This window comes from Rhinoraja longicauda, chromosome 2 (assembly GCF_053455715.1).
Source record: "Rhinoraja longicauda isolate Sanriku21f chromosome 2, sRhiLon1.1, whole genome shotgun sequence".
Taxonomy (NCBI): Eukaryota; Metazoa; Chordata; class Chondrichthyes; order Rajiformes; family Arhynchobatidae; genus Rhinoraja; species Rhinoraja longicauda.
The window spans coordinates 7,162,361-7,186,018 of NC_135954.1; the positions used below are offsets into that span (position 1 = coordinate 7,162,361).

The 23,658-nt window shown below is 48.4% G+C and overlaps 1 protein-coding gene across 1 annotated transcript in view; it reads left to right on the forward strand.

The window, feature by feature from the left end:
• Window positions 1-23,658, forward strand: part of LOC144611052 (F-actin-uncapping protein LRRC16A-like) — a 101,970-nt gene that overhangs the window by 75,795 nt on the left and 2,517 nt on the right. The window contains exons 5-8 of the mRNA XM_078430143.1: window positions 6,899-7,020; window positions 9,975-10,072; window positions 14,510-14,580; window positions 18,508-18,581. Of these exons, the coding sequence (XP_078286269.1) occupies window positions 6,899-7,020; window positions 9,975-10,072; window positions 14,510-14,580; window positions 18,508-18,581 (365 nt within the window). The remainder of the gene's footprint in view (window positions 1-6,898; window positions 7,021-9,974; window positions 10,073-14,509; window positions 14,581-18,507; window positions 18,582-23,658) is intronic.

A 23,658-nucleotide genomic window follows, 5' to 3' on the forward strand; every position in this document is an offset into this window, starting at 1 on the left:
TGAGTTGAGTTGTTAGTTTATTGTCGCGTGTGACTGGGTACGGCCAAAAGCTTTTGTCGCGTGCTAACCCCAGCCATCGCATGCCTTCTGCGCTCTTACCAAAGCCAGCACATCCCTCATCCGAGAGCAGTCCACAATACTCCAAATACTACACTGAGTAGCTCCTTCAGTGGCAGGCTCCTTCACCCCAAAGTGCGTGAAGGAGAGATATAGGAGGTCCTTCCTTCCCGCTGCTGTGAGACTGCACAACCAGCACTGCTCCCAGCAGACGAGTCAACAGTAACAGCTAAGGAATGCACAGTCAACTGATGACAATTTATCCTTGTCTTTACTTTTATTTATAACTAGACAAAGTGGACCCGTTGGGCCCAAATCTCTCCTGCATTGGTGCAGCACCCTGTCCCCTCTCCCATCACCCTCCCCTCCCCTCTCTCTTCTCCCCCACTCCCCCCTCCCTCCTCCCCTCCCCCTCCCCTCCTTTTCAACTTTAAAATGTGAATAATTTTAAAAATATAACACCGATTTGAATAAAACTACTTGCGTTATCACTAAAGTGACAATGGTGAGTGAGGTGGGCCTAAAATTGTCGTGCCGTCCTGTACCGTTTTGGCTGAAGTTCAGTCACAAACAAGATAACAAACGAGAGTTTTAGTATATAGATGAACGATCTCTTGCTTTCCACTTTGCTGCTGTAATACTGTAAGTTTCCCCTTGTGTGGGACGAATAAAGGAATATATTAAATGCCGTCCGACCGGCCACCTTGTAAATCCTCAGCCTTACATACCCTGTTTTTATCTTATTTAAAGGAAGAAGTTAGGAGTTCTTCCCCCACATCAACAAATAAATCCATGTTGATTTATGAGGTTCCCTTTGAGAGCATTAGTTGAAAGGGGAACTATTTTGCACACTTAGGCCATGCATTTTATGTGAATTTGGGGTAGTTTTGAGATTTACGTTCGTCTGAGCTTCCTTTAATATTCTGTGGCCGCAGTTAATATTTCACGTTGTGGGTAAGTTTGAGGAACGCAACAAAGGGCAAGTCTATGCGGAAATATTTCTCTTCTGCAGCGTGTGTTTACACTCTGGCGTGCGTGATTTCTTTCTTGCACTCAACATTCAGAGGATTGTGGACGCAGCCCAGACCATCACATAAACCAGCCTCCCTTCCAGTCTGAAGAAGGGTCTCGACCGGAAACGTCAGCCATTCCTTCTCTCCAGAGATGCTGCCTGTCCCCGCTGAGTTACCCCAGCATTTTGTGTCTACCTTCCCTTCCATCGACTCCATCTACACCTCACGCTGCCTCGGCAAGGCCAGCAGCATAATCAAGGACCAGTCTCACCCCCGGCCACTCCCTCTTCTCCCCTCTCCCATCGGGCACAAGGTACAGAAGTGTGAAAACGCACACCTCCAGATTCAGGGACAGTTTCTTCCCAGCTGTTATCAGGCAACTGAACCATCCTACCACAACCAGAGAGCAGTGCTGAACTACTATCTACCTCATTGGCGACCCTCGGACGATCTTTGTTCGGACTTTGCTGGCTTTACCTTGCACTAAACATTAGTCCCTAATCATGTATCTACACACTGTGAATGGCTCGATTTCAATCATGTATTGTCTTTCCGCTGACAGGTTAGCACGCAACCAAAGCTTTTCACTGCACCTACGGTACACGTGACAATAAGTTAAACTGAACTGAACAGAACTGATATTTTTACGTTTTACAGTCTTGCCTTCAACTTCATCTGACTGTGAGGTGTTGCTTTTTGGGAAGTCTAACATGGGCAGGACCTACACTGTGAAAGGCTGGGCTATGGTGAGTGTTGTAGAGCAGAGGGATCTAGGAGTGCAGGTGCATAGTTCCTTGAAGGTGGAGTCGCAGGTAGCTCGGTTGGTCAAACAGGCCTTCATCTGTCAGGGTATTGAGTTTAGAAGTCGGGAGGTCATGTTGCAGTTGTACAAGACGTCGGTGAGGCCACATTTAGAGCGTTGTGTTTCGTTTTGGGCGCCGTGTTATAGGAAAGATGTAGTCAAGTTGGAAAGGGTGCAGAGAAGATCTACGAGGATTTTACCGCCATTGACTCCATCTGCACTTTACACTGTTCGGGGAAACCAGCCGACATAATCAAGGGTAGGAGCGAAGGACTACAGGCGCTGGTTTGCAAAAAAAGACACAAAGTGCTGGAGTAACTCAGCGGGTCAGGCAGCATCTGTGGAGAGCGTGGATAGGTGACGTTTCGGGTCAGTACCCTTCTTCAGACTGATTGTGGTGGGGGGAGGGGAAGAAAGCTGCAGGAGAGGGGGAGGGGGCAAAACAGGGCAGGTCTGAAGAAGGGTCTCGACCCTAAATGTCACCGTTTCATGTTCTCCAGAGATGCTGCCTGACCCGCTGAGTTACTCCAGCACTCTGTGAAACGTCACCTCTCCATGTTCTCCAGAGATGCTGCCAGACCCACTGAGTTACTCCAGCGCTTTAGAACATTGTTTCAACATATACACGGACCTTTTTCACCATGGTTATTCCATCTTCTTTCTGCTTTCACCAGGCAGAATGTACGGAAGCTTGTATGCACGTACCAGCAGACTCACAAACAGCTTCTTCCCCCTCTGTTAACAGGCTTCTGAATGGTTCTTCCATCAGCCTGGTTGTAGTCCCAATCTTCCAACCAACCTCTTTGCAGACATTGCACTTTTCCCCTCGAACTGTTATGCTACAATGCTGCTCCTGATTGGAACGGGTGTCAACGGTTAATGCTGGGGAAAAGACAGGAGAACGGGGTTGAGAGGGAGAGATAGATCAGCCGTGATCAAATAGCAGAGTAGTCTCAATGTGCTGAATGGTCTAATTCTGCTCCAATGATTCTGCTCCATGAAATACATGATCCTTCTACATTTATTCACCACCTGCTCTCTGAACACCTGCTTGTAGCATTTATTAACAGGAGCAATGTTACAACTATTGCCGTAGAGTTGCTGCCTCACAGCGCCAGAGACCCGGGTTCGATCCTGACTACGGGTGCTGTCCGAACGGAGTTTGTACGTTCTCCCCATGCCCTTTGGGGAGAAGGCAGGAACGGGTTACTGATTGTGGATGATCAAGCATGATCACAGTGAATGGCGGTGCTGGCTGGAAGGGCTTGCACCTTCTGTCTATTGTCTATTGACACAGAGAGTGGTGAATCTGTGGAATTCTCTGCCACAGAAGGTAGTTGAGGCCAGTTCATTGGCTATATTTAAGAGGGAGTTAGTTGTGGCCCTTGTGGCTAAAGGGATCAGGGGGTATGGAGAGAAGGCAGATACGGGATACTGAGTTGGATGATCAGCCATGATCATATTGAATGGCGGTGCAGGCTCGAAGGGCCGAATGGCCTACTCCTGCACCTATTTTCTATGTTGACCTGCGTGGGTTTTCTCCGGGTGCTTCGGTTTCCTCCCACACTCCAAAGACGTACAGCTTTGCAGGTTAGTTGGCTTTGTATAAATGTAAAAATTGTCCCTAGTTGTGTGTAGGATAGTGTTAGTGCGCGGGGATCGCTGGTCGGCGCGGACTCGGTGGGTCGAAGGGCCTGTTTCCGCGCTGCATTTCTAAACTAAACAGTAAAACAAAACTAAAAATCGAATGATGTGGCAATACCTTTCCAGGTCAGTAACTATAGAGAAAAGATGGGGCACCCAGCTGTTTCCCTGTGATAAATACTCTCAGTGATCCAGTCAGTGTGGCACGTTGCAATTGTCACCCTCATAAACCTCTCATTGATTTGAGTTGCTGCCCATCCTAAGAAAACAATGCACCATTTTGGGTAATTGAGGGTAAATCCTATGTCCCGTATCTGTACACTGGGCAGCTTGATTGTAATCACGTCTCGACACAAAATAAACAATAGATAATAGGTGCAGGAGGAGGTCATTCGGCCCTTCGAGCCAGCACCGCCATTCAACGTTATCATGGCTGATCATTCTCAATCAGTACCCCGTTCCTGCCTTCTCCCCATACCCCCTGACTACGCTATCCTTAAGAGCTCTATCCCGCTCTCTCTTCAATGCATTCAGAGAATTGGCCTCCACTGCCTTCTGAGGCAGAGAATTCCACAGATTCACAACTCTCTGACTGAAAACGTTTTTCCTCGTCTCAGTTCTAAATGGCCGACCCCTTATTCTTAAACTGTGGCCCCTTGTTTTGGACTCTCCCAACATTGGGAACATGTTTCCTGCCTCTAACGTGTCCAACCCCTTAAAATGCTGGAGTAATTTGCTGGCAGCATCCTTTAGTTTAGTTTAGAGATACAGCGCGGAAACAGGCCCTTCAGCCCACCGGGTCCGCGCCGCCCAGCGATCCCCGCACAATAACACTATCCTACACACACTCGGGAATTTTTTTACATTTACCAAACCAATTAACCTACAAACCTGCACGTCTTTGGAGTGAGGGAGGAACCCGAAGATCTCGGAGAAAACCCACGCAGGTCACGGGGAGAACGTACAAACTCCGTAGTCGGGATGGAACCCGGGTTTCGCTGTAAGGCGGCAACTCTGCCGCTGCGCCACCGTAACCTCCGGAGAGAAGGAATGGGTGACGTTCCGGGTCGAGACCCTTCTTCAGACTGAGAGTCGGGGGGAGAGGGACACGAGAGAAAACAACAGATCAAAGCAGACGGTGATAAAGGAAAGGTAGAATGTAGACACAAATTGCTGGAGTAACTCAGCGAGTTAGGCAGCGTCTCTGGAGATATGGAATGGGTGAGAATGTAGAATGTAGAATGGTTCATTGTTGGCTGGGGGGCAAGGTGACAACGAGGCAAACAATCGGTGACATTCAATCAGGAGGACAGTAAACCTAGTCGGAGAACTAGGATGGGGGAGGGACGGAGAGAGGGGGAAAGAGAGTTGCGAATCTATGGGATTCTCTGCCGCAGAAGGCAGATGAAGGCCAATTCACTGGATGCTTTCAAGGTACTGGAGATAAGACACAAAAAGCTGGAGTAACTCAGCGGGTCAGGCAGCGTCTCTGGAGAAAAGAGAAGCTTAGCAGCGTGGGTTTACTAGGTTAATTCCTGGAATGGCGGGACTGTCATAAGTTGAAAGACTGGAGTGACTAGGCTAGTATACACTGGAATTTAGAAGGATGAGAGGGGATTTTATCGAAACGTATAAGATTATTAAGGGGTTGGACACGTTAGAGGCAGGAAACATGTTCCCAATGTTGGGGGAGTCCAGAACCAGGGGCCACAGTTTAAGAATAAGGGGTAGGCCATTTAGAACTGAGATGAGGAAAAACATTTTCACTCAGAGAGTTGTAAATCTGTGGAATTCTCTGCCTCAGAAGGCAGTGGAGGCCAATTCTTTGAATGCATTCAAGAGAGAGCTGGATAGAACTCTTAAGGATAGCGGAGTCAGGGGGTATGGGGAGAAGGCAGGAACGGGGTACTGATTGAGAATGATCAGCCATGATCACATTGAATGGTGGTGCTGGCTCGCAGGGCCGAATGGCCTCCTCCTGCACCTATTGTCTATTGAAAAGGAATAGGTGACGTTTCGCGTTGCGACCCTTCTCCGGACTGAGAGTCAGGGGAGAGGGAAACGAGAGATGTAGACGATGATGTAGAGAGATATAGAACAAGCAAACAAATGAAAGATATGCAGAAAAGTAAGGATGATAAAGGAAACATCGGTGTTAGCTGTGGGCTAGGTGAAAACGAGTTACAGACAATGAGACTCAGCAAGACGACTTTGAAGCTGGTTTGTTAGATAGGGTGAGATGGAGCTCTGGGGGCTAGTGGAATCAAGAGATATGGGGAGAAGGTTACTGATTGTGGATGATCAGCCATGATCACAGTGAATGGTGGTGCTGGCTCGAAGGGCCGAATGGCCTCCCCCTGCACCTATTTTATATGTTTCTATGACTTGTGTGGGGTGGGGGTGGGGAAGGGGGGGGGGTGGAGTGAAGGGGGGGGGGGGGGGGAATGCAAGGGCTACTTGAAGTTAGAGAAATCAAGAGTCATACCGCTGGGGTGTAAGCTGCCCAAGCGAAATATAATCATGCACAGTCTTTTCACTGGCTGGATAGCATGCGCTAAAACAAAACCTTTTCATCGTGCCTCGGTACATGTGACGATAATAACGAACCGAACGAAACTAAAACTGAAATTCTGCTGGTACGGACGCAGTGGATGCTCAAGGTGGGTGTGGTAGCTCTTAGGCCCAAAGGAGTCAAGGGGTATGGGGAGAGGGCAGGAACGGGGTACTGATTTTAGATGATCAGCCATGATCACATTGAATGGCGGTGCTGGCTCGAAGGGCCGAATGGCCTACTCCTGCACCTATTTTTCTATGTTTCTATGTTTTTATACACAAAGGAAATTCACAAAGAAATAATGTCTGGCCTTGCAGGATGATGTTGGTCTTGATTAACCATTCTCTATTTTTACCACAACGTGAAAAACTTTTTCACCCAGACAGTTGCGAATTTGTGGAATTCTCTGCCGCAGAGGGCAGTGGAGGCCAATTTACTGGATGGATTTAAAAGAGAGTTAGATAGAGCTCTAGGGGCTAGCGGAATCAAGGGATACGGGGAGAAGGCAGGCACAGGTTACTGATTGTGGACGATCAGCCATGATCACAATGAATGGGGGCAAGTGGTGTAGGAAAATAACTGTAGATGCTGGTACAAATCGGAGTCTGAAGAAGGGTCTCAACCCGAAACGTCACCCATTCCTTCTCTCCTGAGATGCTGCCTGGCCTGCTGAGTTACTCCAGACGTTTGTGACACAATGAGTAGCGGGTGCTGTCTCGAAGGGCCAAATGGCCTCCTCCTGCACCTGTTTTCTATGTTTCTATGCTTCTATTTGTATCTCATTGAGAGCTCAGAGTTAACACGTTTGCCAATCCTGCTGTTTTTCAGCTGGTCGTCGAAACAGACCGGTGTGCGATTCCCCTGAAGCTGACATCGTCGGAGGAGGTGAACGAGGTGGTGGGATACCTGGGATCGTGCCTCAAGAAGATGTTCCCTGGCCTCTCCCCAATGTACGTACTCGAGGACACCACCACGTGGTAGTGTTTCAAGTGGGTGCGACTGCGGAATTTAGAGCATAGCGTTCAGGATAAGGGGGGTAGGCCGAGATGAGAAAAAAGAGTTGTCAAGTCAAGTTTATTTGTCACATACACATACACGATGTGCAGTGAAATGAAAGTTCACCCACAGTCCAGCAATAGAGCAATAAAAATGAGCAATTTCACACACAATCACAACCAACACAAAACAACAACAACAAAAAGAAACATCCATCACAGTGAGTCTCCTCCAGTCACCTCCTCACTGTGACGGAAGGCCACAATGTCTTCTCTCTTCCCCTGCCGTCTTCTCCCGCGGCCAGGCTGTTGAACTTGCCACGTTCCAGGACGGTGAAAGGTCCATATGATGAAAGAATGGGTCGACTGGGCTTACATTCACTGGAATTTAGAAGGATGAGAGAGGATCTTATCGAATCATATAAAATTCTTAAGGGATTGGACAGGCTGGAAATGCAGGAAACATGTTCCCGATGTCGGGGGGAGTCCAGAACCAGAGGTCACACAGTTTAAGAATAAGGGGCAGGACATTTAGGACCGAGGTGAGGAAAAACCTTTCCAGCCAGAGTTGTGAATCTGTGGAATTCTCTGCCACAGAAGGCAGTGGAGGCCAAATCACTGGATGGATTTAAGAGAGAGTTAGATAGAGCTCTGGGGGCTAGTGGAATCAAGGGATATGGGGAGAAGGCAGGCACGGGTTACTGATTGTGGATGATCAGCCATGATCACAATAAATGGCGGTGCTGGCTCGAAGGGCCGAATGGCCTCTTCCTGCACCTATACTCTATGTTTCTATGTTTCTATGAATCGAGGACCAGAGGACACAGGTTTAAGGGGAGAAGATTTAGTCGGAATCTGAGGGGTAACGTTTTCACTCAAAGGGTGGTGGGTGCATGGAACAAGCTGCCAGAGGAGGTAGTTGAGGCAGGGACTATCCCAACGTTTAAGAAACAGGTAGGTACATGGATAGGACAGGTTTGGAGGAATATGGTCCAAACGCTGGCAGATGGGACTAGTGTAGGTGGGACATGTTGGCCGGTGTGGGCAAGTTGGGCCGAAGGGCCTGTTTCCACGCTGTATCACTCTATGACTCTAATTTTAAACCAGCTTAATGAAATGTTTTGTTGAAGTTGCATGTTGTTGTTCAACTGCGTAAACCTATTGAGCTTGTTATTAATTTTATAAATTCATGTTCATAAGTGATAGGAGCAGAATTAGGCCATTCGGCCCATCAAGTCCACTCCGCCATTCAATCATGGCTGAGCTATCTCTCCCTCTCAATTCCATTCTCCTGCCTTCTCCCCATAACCCCTGACGCCCGTACTAATCAAGAATCTATCTATCTCTGCCTTGAAAATATCCACTGACTTGGCCTCCACAGCCTTCTATGGCAAAGAATTCCACCGATTCACCACCCTCTGACTGAAGAAATTCCTTCTCATCTCCTTCCTAAAGGAATGTCCTTTAATTGTGAGGCTGTGCCCTCTGGTCCTAGACTCTCCCACTGGTGGAAACATCCTCTCCACATCCACTCTATCCAAGCCTTTCACTATTCAGTAGGTCAAACATGATTTGCCTTGAACTGATCAACTGATTGGCAATCGATAATCCTTTGACGGTGCAATTAATTATCGGGTTAACATTCTTTTTATTTGAGCTTAAAAATATCATATTTGGGGTCTTCCTGACCTCTAGCATTGTTCCTATAATCTCTTCTTCATAAGGTGAATGGGGTGTCTTCATAGGGCAATCACGGTGGCGCAGCGGTAGAGTTGCTGCCTCCAAGCGCTAGAGACCCGGGTTCAATCCCAACCACGGGTGTTGTCTGTACGGAGTTTGCACGTTCTCCCCGTGACCAGTGTGGGTTTTCTCCGGGTGCTCCGGTTTCCTCCCACACTCCAAAGACATGCAGGTTTGTCTATTGTCTATTGAATTGTCCTCCACTGCCTTCTGAGGCAGAGAATTCCACAGATTCACAACTCTCTGAGTGAAAAAGTTTTTCCTCATCTCCGTTCTAAATGGCCTGCCCCTTATTCTTAAACTGTGGCCCCTGGTTCTGGACTCCCCGAACATCGGGAACATGTTTCCTGCCTCTAGCGTGTCCAATCCCTTAATAGTCTTATATGTTTCAATAAGATCCCCTCTCATCCTTCTGAATTCCAGAGTATATAAGCCCAGTCGCTCCAGTCTTTCAACGTACGACAGTCCCTCCATTCCGGGAATTAACCTCATGAATGTTTAGTTTAGAGATACAGCGCGGAAACAGGCCCTTCGGCCCATCGAGTCCGCGCCCACCAGCGATCCCCGCACACTAACACTACCTTACACACACTTGGAACATTTTTTAACATTTTCCCCAAGCCAATTAACCTACAAACCTGCACGTCTTTGGAGTGTGGGAGGAAAAGGAAGATCTCGGAGTAAACCCACACAGGTCACGGGGAGAACGTACAAACTCCGTACAGACAGCACCCGTGGTCGGGATCGAACCCGGGTCTCCAACGTTGTAAGGAAGCAACTCTACCGCTGCGCCACCTTGCTGACCCTGTTTAGTTTAAACTGAAGGTGGGCTGAAGGTGGACCAAATGCTGGAGTAACTCAGCGGGACAGGCAGCATCTCTGGAGAGAAGGAATGGGTGACGTTTTGTGCCGAGACCCTTCTTAGTTTATAGTCTCGTGCACTGAGGTACAGTGAAAAGCTTTTTGTCGCGCGCTACCCAGTCGGCAGAAAGACTAGACATGATTACGATCAAGCCGTCCACAGTGTACAGACACATGAGAAAGGGAATAACGTGTCGTGCAAGATAAAGACCGATTAAAGATAAAGTCTAAACTGAATGCAATAATTTGGAACTTAGCAGTGAGGTGTTTTTCTGAATAAGATCTTTCTTTACCTGCGCGTAAACCAGGAGAGTGATCAAGAAGGTGATAATGGAGCCCGCAGATCGACTCTCATCCGTACAGTCCGTATGGGACAGCCAGAACATGGCAGAGCCTGGGCCTTGTGGTGAGTAACATTACATCTCTGACACAGGTCCACCCACCCGTTCTCCAGCAACTAGTCATTCCCCCACCTCCTTTAATCCGGACAAAATTACCCAGAGCGCACTTGAAATCCCCCCCCCCCCCCCCCCCCCCCCCCCTCACTGGAAGTCCCATCTTATCGAAAACATATAAGATTATTAAGGGGTTGGGCACGTTAGAGGCAGGAAACATGTTCCCAATGTCGGGGGAGTCCAGAACCAGGGGCCACAATTTAAGAATATGGGGTAGGCCATTTAGAACGGAGATGAGGAAAAACGTTTTCAGTCAGAGAGTTGTGAATCTGTGGAATTCTCTGCCTCAGAAGGCAGTGGAGGCCAATTCTCTGAATGCATTCAAGAGAGAGCTAGATAGAGCTCTTAAGGATAGCGGAGTCAGGGGGTATGGGGAGAAGGCAGGAACGGGGTACTGATTGAGAATGATCAGCCATGATCACATTGAATGGCGGTGCTGGCTCGAAGGGCCGAATGGCCTCCTCCTGCACCTATTGTCTATTGTCTATTGTCCCTGTGGAAGAAATTCAGCTGTGGAAGGGTTAAGCCTAGTGTGTGTCTTGCTTAGAAGACTGTCTTGATTCATTGCTTAACAAACGGTGGCAATGTTTGTGTTGAAGAAAAAGTGAATGTTGTTCTTATCTAGTCCCAGATGTAACCGTATCCTGTGTTTAAGTTTACTTAAGGGATGTACTGACTGGCACATTGTGTCGCTTGTTATCAGGGTTAGATTGTACCGGATGAATTATGGTGTACTACACTATCAAAAGAACCGTACATTCTGTCGTGCTTTGGAACTGTAGCTACCTCCCTTTAGAGAGCTGAGTTCCCCCTGATACCACGCTAGTGAAGGCTGGTGAACAGAGCCTCCTCCGTGTTCCAGTCTTATTTTTCTCAAGCGGGAGAAAAATCCACGACAGTCCCTCTGACAATGTGGTACCTAGGCCGGGTGAGGAGGCCGGGTGAGGAGGCCGGGTGAGGAGGCCGGGTGAGGAGGCCGGGTGAGGAGGCCGGGTGAGGAGGCCGGGTGAGGAGGCCGGGTGAGGAGGCCGGGTGAGGAGGCCAGCCGATCTTTCCATTGTCCATGGTTCATCGCTGAGCAGTCAGTGCTTTGCAATGTTCAAAAGCCTGATGGTTGCTGGGAAGAAGCCTTTCTTCAAACCGGTGGCTCGTAAGGTCATAAGTGATAGGAAGAGAATTAGGCCATTCGGCCCATCAAGTCTACTCCGCCATTCAGTCATGGCTGATCTATCTCTCCCTCTCAATCCCATTCCCCTGCATTCTCCCCATAACCCTTGACACCCGTACTAATCAAGAATCTGTCTATCTCTGCCTTAAATTATATCCACTGACTTGTCCTCCACAGCCATGTGCGGCAATGAATTCCACAGATTCACCGCCCTCTGACTAAAGAAATTGCTCCTCATCTCCTTCCTAAAGGAACGTCCTTTAATTCTGAAGCTGTGACCTCTGGTCCTAGACTGTCCCACTAGTGGAAACATCCTCTCCACATCAACTCTATCCAAGCCCTTCGCTATTTGGTCATGGTTTTCATGGTTTCACGGTGTTCAGATTCCTGTAACTTCTTCCCAATGGCAGGAGTGAAATGAGAGCTTGGCCAGGGTGGTGTGGGTGTCAGGTAGGGTTGCCAACTGTCCCGTATTAACCGGGACATCCCGTATTTTGGGCTAAATTGGTTTGTCCCGTACGGAACCGCCTTTGTCCCGTATTAGGCCCGGGGGGCACTGTAGGCCCGGACACTGTAGGCCCCGGACACTGTAGGCCCAGACACTGTAGGCCCGGACACTGTAGGCCCAGACACTGTAGGCCCGGACACTGTAGGCCCGGACACTGTAGGTCCCGACACTGTAGGCCCTGACACTGTAAGCCCCGACACTGTAGGAAAAAAACTGCAGATGCTGGTTAAAATCGAAGGTAAGACACAAAATGCTGGAGTAACTCAGCGGGTCAGGCAGCATCTCGGGAGAGAAGGAATGGGTGATGTATTGGGTCGAGACCCTTCTTCAGTCTGATGGGTGACGTTTTGGGTCTAGACCCTTCTTCAGAGCGAGGAAGGGTCTCGATCCGAAACGTCACCTATTCCTTCTCTCCCGAGATGCTGCCTGACCCGCTGAGTTACTCCAGCATTTTGTGCCTACATCAAGACAGTGCAGGCCCGGGGGGCCGGGCGCCACCTAACAGGGGTTGCGTAGCAACCCGTCTCCCGGCCCGGGCGGCCACCATAGGTGGAGTGGGAGCAGGTGGCCGCTGGCTGGGTGAGGTCACGTGGGGCGCGGGGCGGTGACGTCACCTTGTCCCTTATTTGGGAGTGAGATAGTTGGCAACCCTTAGTGATATTGGCCACACTCTTAGCCTTGTCCCAAGAGCTGGGATCCCCACTGTTCATATTTATGTGGAGTCATAGAGTGATACAACGTGGAAACAGGCCCTTCAGCCCACCTTGCCCACACTGGCCAACATGTCCCAGCTACACTAGTCCCACCTACCTGCGATCGGTCCATGTTTGAATGGTGGAGTTGGCTTGATGGGCCGAATGGCCTAATTCTGCTCCTATCACTTATGCACATGAACTTATGAAATTAATAACAAGTTTAGGCAATAAGTTTAGGCAGTTGAACAACAACAGGCAACTTCAACAAAACATTTCATTAAGCTGGTTTAAAATTAGTGTCATGGAGTCATAGAGTGATACAGCACGGAAACAGGCCCTTCGGCCCAACTTGCCCACACCGTCCCATCTACACTAGACCCACCTGCCTGCGTTTAGCCCATATCCCTCCAAACCTGTCCTATCCATGTACCTGTCTAACTGCTTTTTTAAATATTGGGATACACCCAGCCTCAACTACCTCCTCTGGCAGCTTGTTCCATACACCCACCACCCTTTGTGTGAAAAAGTTACTCCTCAGATTCCTATTAAATCTTTTCCCCGCCACCTTAAACCTATGTCCTCTGGTCCCTGATTCACCTACCCTGGGCAAGGGACTCTGTGCGTCTACCCTTCATAACGAGAGGATTTCAGTATAGGAGTAAAGAGGTTCTTCTGCAGTTGTATGGGGCCCTGGTAAGACCACATCTGGAGTATTGCGTACAGTTTTGGTCTCCTAATTTGAGGAAGGACATCCTTGTAATTGAGGCAGTGCAGCGTAGGTTCACGAGATTGATCCCTGGGATGACAGGACTGTCATATGAGGAAAGATTGAAAAGACTAGGCTTGTATTCACTGGAGTTTAGAAGGATGAGAGGGCATCTTGTAGAGACATATAAAATTATAAAAGGACTGGACAAGCTAGATGCAGGAAAAATGTTCCCAATGTTGGGCGAGTCCAGAACCAGGGGCCACTGTCTTAGAATAAAGGGGAGGCCATTTAAAACTGAGGGGAGAAGGAACTTTTTCACCCAGAGAGTTGTGAATTTGTGGAATTCTCTGCCACAGAGGGCAGTGGAGGCCAAATCACTGGATGGATTTAAGAGAGAGTTAGATAGAGCTCTAGGGGCTAGTGAAATCAAGGGATATGGGGAGGTTTGGCACAGGTTACTGATTGTGGATGATCAGCCATGATCACAATGAATGGCGGTGCTGGTTCGAAGGGCCGAATGGCCTCCTCCTGCACCTGTTTTCTATGTTTCTATGTTACCCGATCTATTCCTCTCATGATCTACACCTCTATAAGATCGCCCCTCATCCTCCTGCACTCCAAGGAATAGAGTCCCAGCCTGCTCAACCTCTCCCTGTAGCTCAGGCCCTCGAGTCCTGGCAACATCCTCGTATATTTTCTCTGCGCCCTTTCCAGCTAAATAAACCGAGTGTGTCTAATAACGTGCTGTTGGGAATATATTTAAGTTCACTAAATCAAATTGAGCAGAGCACTCTTGAAATCCCCGCCTGGAAGTCCCCCCCGAAAGTGTGTCGCCCAGGCCGGGCGAGGCGGCCGATCTCCACCTCACCGCGGCCGAACGGCGGGTTGAATCTGCCCTCCTCTGCGGCCGGGGCTCAGGAACTCTGGCCCGGCCGGAGCCGGCAGATCCGTTCCCATCGGACTCTGCAGGCCGGCCCCCTCCCGGCGGCCTAGGCGGAATGTTCCGGTACCATCGGACTCCTCTCGGAGGCCGAAACCTCTGTCGGTCCGGCAAAATGGATAATCTGGAAAAGCTCTGGAACCAAGGGTGCCGGAATATTGGTGGTGGATCTGTAATCAAGGGGTACGGGGAGAAGTTGGGCACGGGTTACTGATTGTGGGCGATCAGCCACGATCACAATGAAGGGCCGAAGGGCTCGAATGGCCTCCTCCTGCACCTATTTTCTACGTTTCTATGTTTTCTAACTACACAAGTGAAATTCTTTTCATTTGATTTCCTGTCTCATGTTTGCGATGTCTTGACTTTAGGTGGATTCTCGCAGATGTACGCATGCGTCTGTGACTGGCTTGGATTACCTTACAGAGAGGAGGTCCAATGGGTAAGAAATCATTAGGTGTGCTTCCCAATCTGCACGTGCATTTTGCAGGGGATGGGAAACAATACAAATGAAGGATGAGGGGGGATCTTATTGAAACATATAAGATAATTAAGGGATTGGACACATTAGAGGCAGATAACATGTTCCCAATGTTGGGGGAGTCCAGAACAAGGGGCCACAGTTTAAGAATAAGGGGTAGGCCATTTAGAACGGAGATGAGGAAGAACTTTTTCAGTCAGAGGGTGGTGAAGGTGTGGAATTCTCTGCCTCAGAAGGCAGTGGAGGCCAGTTCGTTGGATGCTTTCAAGAGAGAGCTGGATAGAGCTCTTAAAGATAGCGGAGTGAGGGGGTATGGGGAGAAGGCAGGAACGGGGTACTGATTGAGAGTGATCAGCCATGATCGCATTGAATGGCGGTGCTGGCTCGAAGGGCTGAATGGCCTACTCCTGCACCTATTGTCTATTGTCTATTACACCAAAGACTGGCACAAAAAGGTGGAGTCACTCAGCGGGACAGGCGGCATCTCTGGAGAGAAGGAACGGGTGACGTTTCTGAGTCGAGACCCTTCTCCAGACTAGTCAGGGCAAAGGGAAACAATAGACATAGACGATGATGTAGTGAGAAAAAGAACAGTGAATGAAAGATGTGTAAAAAAGCGATTGTAAATTATTGTACCAGGTACACGTGACACTAAAGAATCATTGGATCATTGACAGACACAAAAAGCTGGAGTAACTCAGCGGGTCATTCTTGAGGAAGGACATTCTTGCCATAGAGGGAATACAGAGAAGGTTCACCGGATTGATCCCTGGGATGGCAGGGCTTTCATACGAAGAAAGACTGGATAGACTCTGCTTGTACTCGCTGGAATTTAGAAGATTGAGGGGGGATCTTATAGAAACTTACAAAATTCTTAAGGGGTTGGACAGGCTAGATGCGGGAAGATTGTTCCCGATGTTGGGGAAGTCCAGAACAAGGGGGGGTCACAGTTTAAGGATAAGGGGGGAAGTCTTTTAGGACCGAGATGAGAAAGTTTTTTTTCACACAGAGAGTGGTGAATCTGTGGAATTCTCTGCCACAGAAGGTAGTTGAGGCCAGTTCATTGGCTATATTTAAGAGGGAATTAGATGTGGCCCTTGTGGCTAAAGGGATCAGGGGGTATGGAGAGAAGGCAGGTACGGGATACTGAGTTGGATGATCAGCCATGATCATATTGAATGGCGGTGCAGGCTCGAAGGGCCGAATGGCCTACTCCTGCACCTATTTTCTATGTTTCTATGTCAGCGAGCATCTGACCCTTCAGATAGAACTGAAGAAGCATGTTCGAAACAGACATCGTGGGCTGAAGGTGGACACAAAATGCCGGAGTAACTCAGCGGGTCAGGCAGCGTCTCTGAAGAGAAGGAATGGGTGACGTTTCGGGTCGAGACCCTTCATCAGACCGAGAGTCGGGGAATTGGGAAACGAGAGATAGAGAAATAGAATAAATGAATGAAAGATGTGGAAAATAGTCACGATGATAAAGGAAACAGGTCAATGTTCGTGGAATAGACAATAGACAATAGGTGCAGGAGTAGGCCATTCAGCCCTTCGAGCCAGCACCGCCATTCAATGTGATCATGGCTGATCACTCTCAATCAGTACCCCGTTCCTGCCTTCTCCCCATAACCCCTCACTCCGCTATCGGAGATCAGGAGGAATCACAGAGGGGGAGCAGCGAGGGAGGATGTTGTATAACTCTCGTCGGAGAGAGGACTTCTTCAAAATAGACACGCACACCTTGAGGAGTCAGTACTTAGTTTAGATTAGAGACACAGCGCGGAAACAGGCCCTTCGGCCCACCGAGTTCCCACCGACCAGCGTTCCCCGCACACTAACACTATCCTACACACACTAGGGACAATTTACAATTTTTACCGAAGCCAATTAACCCACAAACCTGCACGACTTTGGAGTGTGGGAGGAAGCCGGAGCACCCGGAAAAAACCCACGCGGGTCACTGGGAGAACGTACAAACTCCGTACAGACAGCACCCGTAGTCGGGATGGAACCCGGGTCTCTGGTGCTGTGAGGCAGCGACTCTACCGCTGCGCCACCGTATTGTTTTGCGGCAAACAGTTCAAGCAGCCTTGCAGCTGAATTTTGCACCTAACACCTGACGGGGCCGAATGACCTGACGGGCCGAATGGTCTTGACCATGTCTTCATTATTCAGTTAAGATTTTTAAGCCACGGTGGCACAGCGGTAGAGTTGCTGCCTTACAGCGAATGCATCGCCGGAGACTCGGGTTCGATCCCGACTACGGGTGCCATCTGTACGGAGTTTGTACGTTCTCCCCGTGACCTGCGTGGGTTTTCTCCGAGATCTTCGGTTTCCTCCCACACTCCAAAGACGGACAGGTTTGTAGGTTAATTGGCTGGGAATATGTGTAAATTGTGCCTGGTGTGTGTGGGATAGTGTTAAGGGCCTGTCCCACTTAGGCGATTTTTTTGGCGACTGTCAAAGTCGTAGCAGATTGCCGAATTTTTCTTTTAACCTACGACAATGACCACGACAATGCCGAGTCAGGTCGAGATTACACCGTCTTCTGAAACATCGCAAAATTCTCACGCTGTCAATGCTTCTCCGGCGTCCTAATTTTCGCTGACGTCTCTGACAAGTTTGTAATCACTTAAGAGTTTTTAAATATAATATCTTGCCCGGGTTACTTGAAAACCAAGCTTCACGGTAACAAGGCATAAGCTGGATTGACTTCAAGTTTACTAACAGCAGTATTAAGAAATTTAATTTTAAAAGTGGTTAAATGGATTTTTGTGCGGTGTGTGGGCATTCTTTGAAAATGTACGGGAGATGCATATCTGGTTTCTGGGTTGCATACCTGGGTTGGGAGCCCACTTTAAATGTAATGGCTGATGGCCATAAACATGGCGAAAATTCCCACGCTTACCTGACCGTCAAACTGTCGCCTCCAATCTACCTGTCAAATGTCCTGATGGTAAATAAATTGGTTAAACATAAGTATTTTATGGTATCTTCAAATGATTTTACTTCATTTATTATTTCGTGCTTCTAAATGCATCTAAGAGAAACTAGCAAACCTGGGGACAGCATGCGACAGCGCCCGCAATAAGCAACGTTACCTGGCGACAAGCCAGCTGTCGGCGAGAAATTTCAAACCGGTTGATTTCTCAGTGACGCTCTGAGATCCACTACGATTCTTTGAAGACTCCTCACGATCATGCCCGTGACACCCGGCGAACTGTCGGCGACAGCCTAGTTGCCGGCAGTCGCCTTACAATCGCCTAAATGTGTGGGGATCGCTGGTCAATGCAGATTCGGTGGGCCGAAGGGTCTGTTTCCGCGATGTATCTCTAAACTAAAAAACTTTAAAAAAGCCCTTGAAAGTATCTGAGGACTCTCAGGATTAGAGGGCATTCCTTGGAGCGCAGGAGGATGAGGGGTGATCTTTTAGAGGTGTATAAAATCCTGAGAGGAATATATCGGGGGGACGCACAGAGTCTTTTACCCAGAGTGGGGAAATCATAACCCAGCGGACACAGGTTTAAGCTGAGGGGGGAAAGAATTAATAGGAACCTGAGGGGTAACTTTACACACAGGGTAATGGGTGTATGGAATGAGCTGCCCAATGAGGTAGTTGAGGCACGTCCTATCGCAATGTTAAAAAAAAAATCATTTGGACAGGTACATGGATAGGACAGATTTAGAGGGATATGGGCCTAACACAAGCAGGTGGGCCGGGTGTAGATGGGACATGATGGTCGGAGTGGGAAAATTTGGCCATAGGGCCTGTTTCCACGTTACATGACTTTATGACTAAGTTATTTCCTTGAACTGTTTAGCAGTTTAATGTGATTTTCACACAATTTTTAAAGCAGTCTCTAATTTAGTTTTTTTATACTTTCTCAGGATGTGGATACGATTTATCTTACTCAAGACACGAAGGAACTGAATTTGCAAGATTTCAGCCATCTCGACCATCGGTAAGTGAAGCCCTTGTATTTGATGAGGTTGTCCTGATCAATTATCTTTACATTGACCTTTGAATGCAAGTCCTGCCGAAGATCACTAATTCAATGCTCATAGGCTCAGAAGTGGTCAGTCTGAAGAAGGGTCTCGACCCGAAACGTCACCCATTCCTTCTCTCCTGAAATGCTGCCTGACCTGCTGAGTTACTCCAGCATTTATAAATCGATTCAGAAGTGATCGGAGCAGAATTAGGCCATTCAGCCCATCAGGTGTAATCCGCCATTCATTCATGGCTGATCTATCTCTCTCTCTCTATCTCTCTCTCTCTCTCTCTCTCTCTCCCTCTCTCAACCCCATTGGAATTTAGAAAGATGAGAGGGGATCTTATCGAAACGTATAAGATTATTAAGGGGTTGGACACGTTAGAGGCAGGAAACATGGTCCCAATGTTGGGGGAGTCCAGAACCAGGGCCATAGTTTAAGAATAAGGGGTAGGCCATTTAGAACGGAGATGAGGAAAAACTTTTTCCGTCAGAGAGTTGTAAATCTGTGGAATTCTCTACCTCAGAAGGCAGTGGAGGCCAATTCTCTGAATGCATTCAAGAGAGAGTTAGATAGAGCTCTTAAGGATAGCGGAGTCAGGGGGTATGGGGAGAAGGCAGGAACGGGGTACTGATTGAGAATGATCAGCCATGATCACATTGAATGGCGGTGCTGGCTTGAAGGGCCGAATGGCCTACTCCTGCACCAATTGTCCATTGTCTATTGTCTATTCTCCTGCCTTCTCCCCATAACCCCTGACACCCGTACTAATCAAGAATCTATCTATCTCGCCTTAAAAGTATCCATTGACTGGCCTCCACAGCCTCCTGCGGCAATGAATTCCACAGAATTCAGTCCACCCTCTGACTAAAGAAATTCCTAAAGGAACATCCTTTTATTCTGAGGCTGTGACCTCTGGTCCTAGACTCTCCCACTGGTGAAACATCCTCTCCACATCCACTCTATCCAGGCCTTTCACTATTCCGAAAGTTTCAATGGGGTTCCCCCCTCATTCTTCTAAACGCCAGCGAACACAGGCCCAGTGCGGTCAACCGCTCATCATATGTTGACCCACCCATTCCTGGCATCATTCTCGTACGGCCGCTGTAAGGAAATTGCCTATTTATTTCTGTGCAAATGTGGAGATCTGTCCTTTTTCTTTGCTTCAGACACAGAACACAGAGCGGTCAGGCAGCATCTCGGGAGAGAAGGAATGGGTGACGGTTTCAGGTCGAGACCCTTCTTCAGACTGAACCTCAGGCTGAAGAAGGGTCTCAACCCGAAACGTCGCCATTCCTTCTCTCCAGAGGTGCTGTCTGACCCGCTGAGTTACTCCAGCATTTTGTGTCTACCTTCGAATTAGACCTGCAACTGCAGTTTTTTTTCCTACACAGAACACAGCATTTAATTCTCTCTCAAAGACATGGTTTGAGAACCCAAAATAGTTCAAATCTAAATATCCTAGCTGGCTGCTTAAGTTTTCCAATTAATATTTACTTTAGGAAATAAAACACCTCTATCAAAGCAGTGGCTCTGATTTGCAGGAAAGTCCTTCAAAATTCAAAAGTTTTTAATAATGGATATTGTTTTCAACAGTACCCTCTTCGAACTTACAATTTATTTGTTTAGTTCAGTAAATCTAGCCATCAAAGCAAAAGGGGTTCAGAAATCTGGGGCTATAAGACCAGAAGACAGTAGTATAGAGAGCAAACTCAATGCTAGCATTTATTTACAGAGGGCTTGTATACAAAAACAGGGATGTAATGCTGAGGCTCTACAAGGCACTGGTCAGGCCGCATTTGGAATATTGTGAGCAATTTTGGGCCCCATATCTGAGGAAGGATGTGCTGGCTCTGAGAGGGTCCAGAGGAGGTTTACGAGAACGATCCCAGAATGGGATCCCAGCAACTCTTAAGGGGTTGGAGAGGCTAGATGCGGGAAGATTGTTCCCGATGTTGGGGAGTCCAGAACCAGGGGTCACAGCTTAAGGATAAGGGGAAGTCTTTTAGGACCGAGATGAGAAAACATTTCTTCACACAGAGAGTGTGAGTCTGTGGAATTCTCTGCCACAGAAGGTAGTTGAGGCCAGTTCATTGGCTATATTTAAGAGGGAGTTAGATGTGGCCCTTTTTGCTAAAGGGATCAGGGGGTATGGAGAGAAGGCAGGTACAGGCTACTGAGCTGAATGATCAGCCATGATCATATTGAATGGCGGTGCAGGCTCGAAGGGGCCGAATGGCCTACTCCTGCACCTATTTTCTATGTTTCTATGTTTCTATGTCTATGAGTTGGCTTAACATGTGATGAGCGTTTGTCGGCACTGGGCCTGCACTCACTGGAGTTTAGAAGAATGAGGGGGGACCTCAATGAAACTTTCCAAATAGTGAAAGGCCCGGATAGAGTGGATGTGGAGAGGATGTTTCCACTAGTGGGGGAGTCTAGGACCAGAGGCCACAGCCACAGAATTTTATTACCTTTATAAAGGAGATGAGGAGGAATTTCTTCAGAGGGTGGTGAATCTGTGGAATTCATTGCCACAGACGGCTGTGGAGGCCAAGTCAATGGGTATTTTTAAGGTGGGGGTTGACAGATTCTTGATTAGTACGCGGTGTCAGAGGTTATGGGGAGAAGGCAGGAAAATGGAGTTGAGAGGGAAAGATATGAATGGCGTAGTAGATTAATATCTACGGGCCGAATGGCCTAATTATAGTGATACAGTGTGGAAACTGGCCCTCCTGCCCAATTTGCTCACACCAACCAACATGCCCTATCTACACTAGTCCCACCTGCCTGCGTTTGGTTCCTATCGCTCCAAACCTGTCCTATCCATGTACCTGTCTAAATGTTTCTTAAACATTGCTGTAGTCCCTGCCTCAACTACCTCCTCTGGCAGCTTGTTCCATTCACCCACCACCCTTTTATGTAAAAAGGTCACCCCTCAGATTCCTATAAAATCTTTCCCCCCCCTCACCTTAAACCTGCGTCCTCCGCTTCTGGATTCCCCCGGGATCGATCCCGACTACTGGCGCTGTCTGTACGGAATTTGTACGTTCTCCCCGTGACCGGCGTGGGATTTCTCCGAGATCTTCGGTTTCCTCCCGGACTCCAAAGACGTAATTGTAGGCTAATTGGCTTGTTATGTGGATAAATGTGAGGTTAATGTGAATAAATGTGAGGTTATCCACTTTGGTGGCAAGAACAGGAAGGCAGACATCTGAATGGTGTCAGATTAGGTGAAGGGGAGGGTGCAACGAGACCTGGGTGTGCTTGTACATCAGTCACTGAATGTACGTCACCGAAACGTCACCCATTCCTCCTCTCCAGTGACGCTGCCCCTGACCCACTGAGTTACTCCAGCATTTTGTGTCTGCTTTCTACTGAAAGTAAGCTTGCAGGTACAGCAGACAGTGAAGAAAGCCAATGGCATGGTGGCCTTCATTGCGAGAGGATTTGAGTTTAGGAGCAAGGAGGTCCTACTGCAGTTGTACAGGGCCCTGGTGAGACCGCACCTGGACTATTGAGGGAGTGCAGCGTAGGTTCACCAGGTTAATTCCTGGGATGGCGGGACTGACGTATGAAGAAAGAATGAGTCGACTGAGCTTGTATTCGCTGGAATTTAGGAGGATGAGAGGGGATCTTATGGAAACATATAAAATTCTTAGCAGATTGGACAGGCTAGATGCAGGGAAACATGTTCCCGATGTTGGGGGGAGTCCAGAACCAGGGGTCACAGTTTAAGAATAAGGGGTAGGCCATTTGGGACTGAGGTGAGGAAAAACTTCTTAACCCAGAGAGTTGTGAATCTGTGGAATTCTCTGCCACAGAAGGCAGTGGAGGCCAATTCACTGGATGTTTTCAAGAGAGAGTTAGATTTAACTCTTGGGGCTAACGGAATCAAGGGAAATGGGGAAAAAAAACGGAATGGGGTACTGATTCTGGATGATCAGCAATGATCACATTGAATGGTGGTGCTGGCTCGAAGGGCCGAATGGCCTCCTGCACCTATTTTCCTATGTTTCTATGTATGAAATTGATATAGATTGTCCCTAGTGTGTGCAGGATAGTGTTAGTGTGCAAGGATCGCTTGTTGGCGCGGACTTAGTGGGCTGAAGGGCCTGTTTCTGTGCTGTATCTCCAAACTAAACTGAACTAACAGTATCTTCTGACCTAGACTAGGGCCGCAGTACGCAAACCTTAAGGAAGTCGAGGTGCGTCTGTACCAGCTTGTATTAAGCTCGGATTAACGAGCTCATCCAGGAAGGCCGGTTCCGTCCTGGGGGGCGGAGTTGGGTTCACGGGAGGTGGCCTTGGAGGGAGGATGCTCCTCAAACATCATCCTGGACAATGCAGCTCACCCCCTCCATGACACACTGGTCAACCTGAGGAGCACCTTCAGCAACAATAGACAATAGACAATAGACCAATAGGTGCAGGAGTAGGCCATTCGGCCCTTCGAGCCAGCACCACCATTCAATGTGATCATGGCTGATCATTCTCAATCAGTCCCCGTTCCTGCCTTCTCCCCATACCCCCTGACTCCGCTATCCTTAAGAGCTCTATCTAGCTCTCTCTTGAATGTATTCAGAGAATTGGCCTCCACTGCCTTCTGAGGCAGGAGAATTCCACAGATTCACAACTCTCTGACTGAAAAGTTTTTCCTCATCTCTGTTCTAAATGGCTTACCCCTTATTCTTAAACTGTGGCCCCTGGTTCTGGACTCCCCCAACATTGGGAACATGTTTCCTGCCTCTAACGTGTCCAACCCCTTAATAATCTTATACGTTTCGATAAGATCCCCTCTCATCCTTCTAAATTCCAGTGTATACAAGCCTAGTCGCTCCAGTCTTTCAACATACGACGGTCCCGCCATTCCGGAATTAACCTAGTAAACCTACGCTGCATGCCCTCAATAGCAAGAATATCCTTCCTCAATTTGGAGACCAAAACTGCACACAGTACTCAGGTGCGGTCTCACTAGGGCCCTGTACAACTGCAGAACAGACTGGTCCCACCAAGATGCAGCACAGAACGCCACAGGAGATCTTCTTC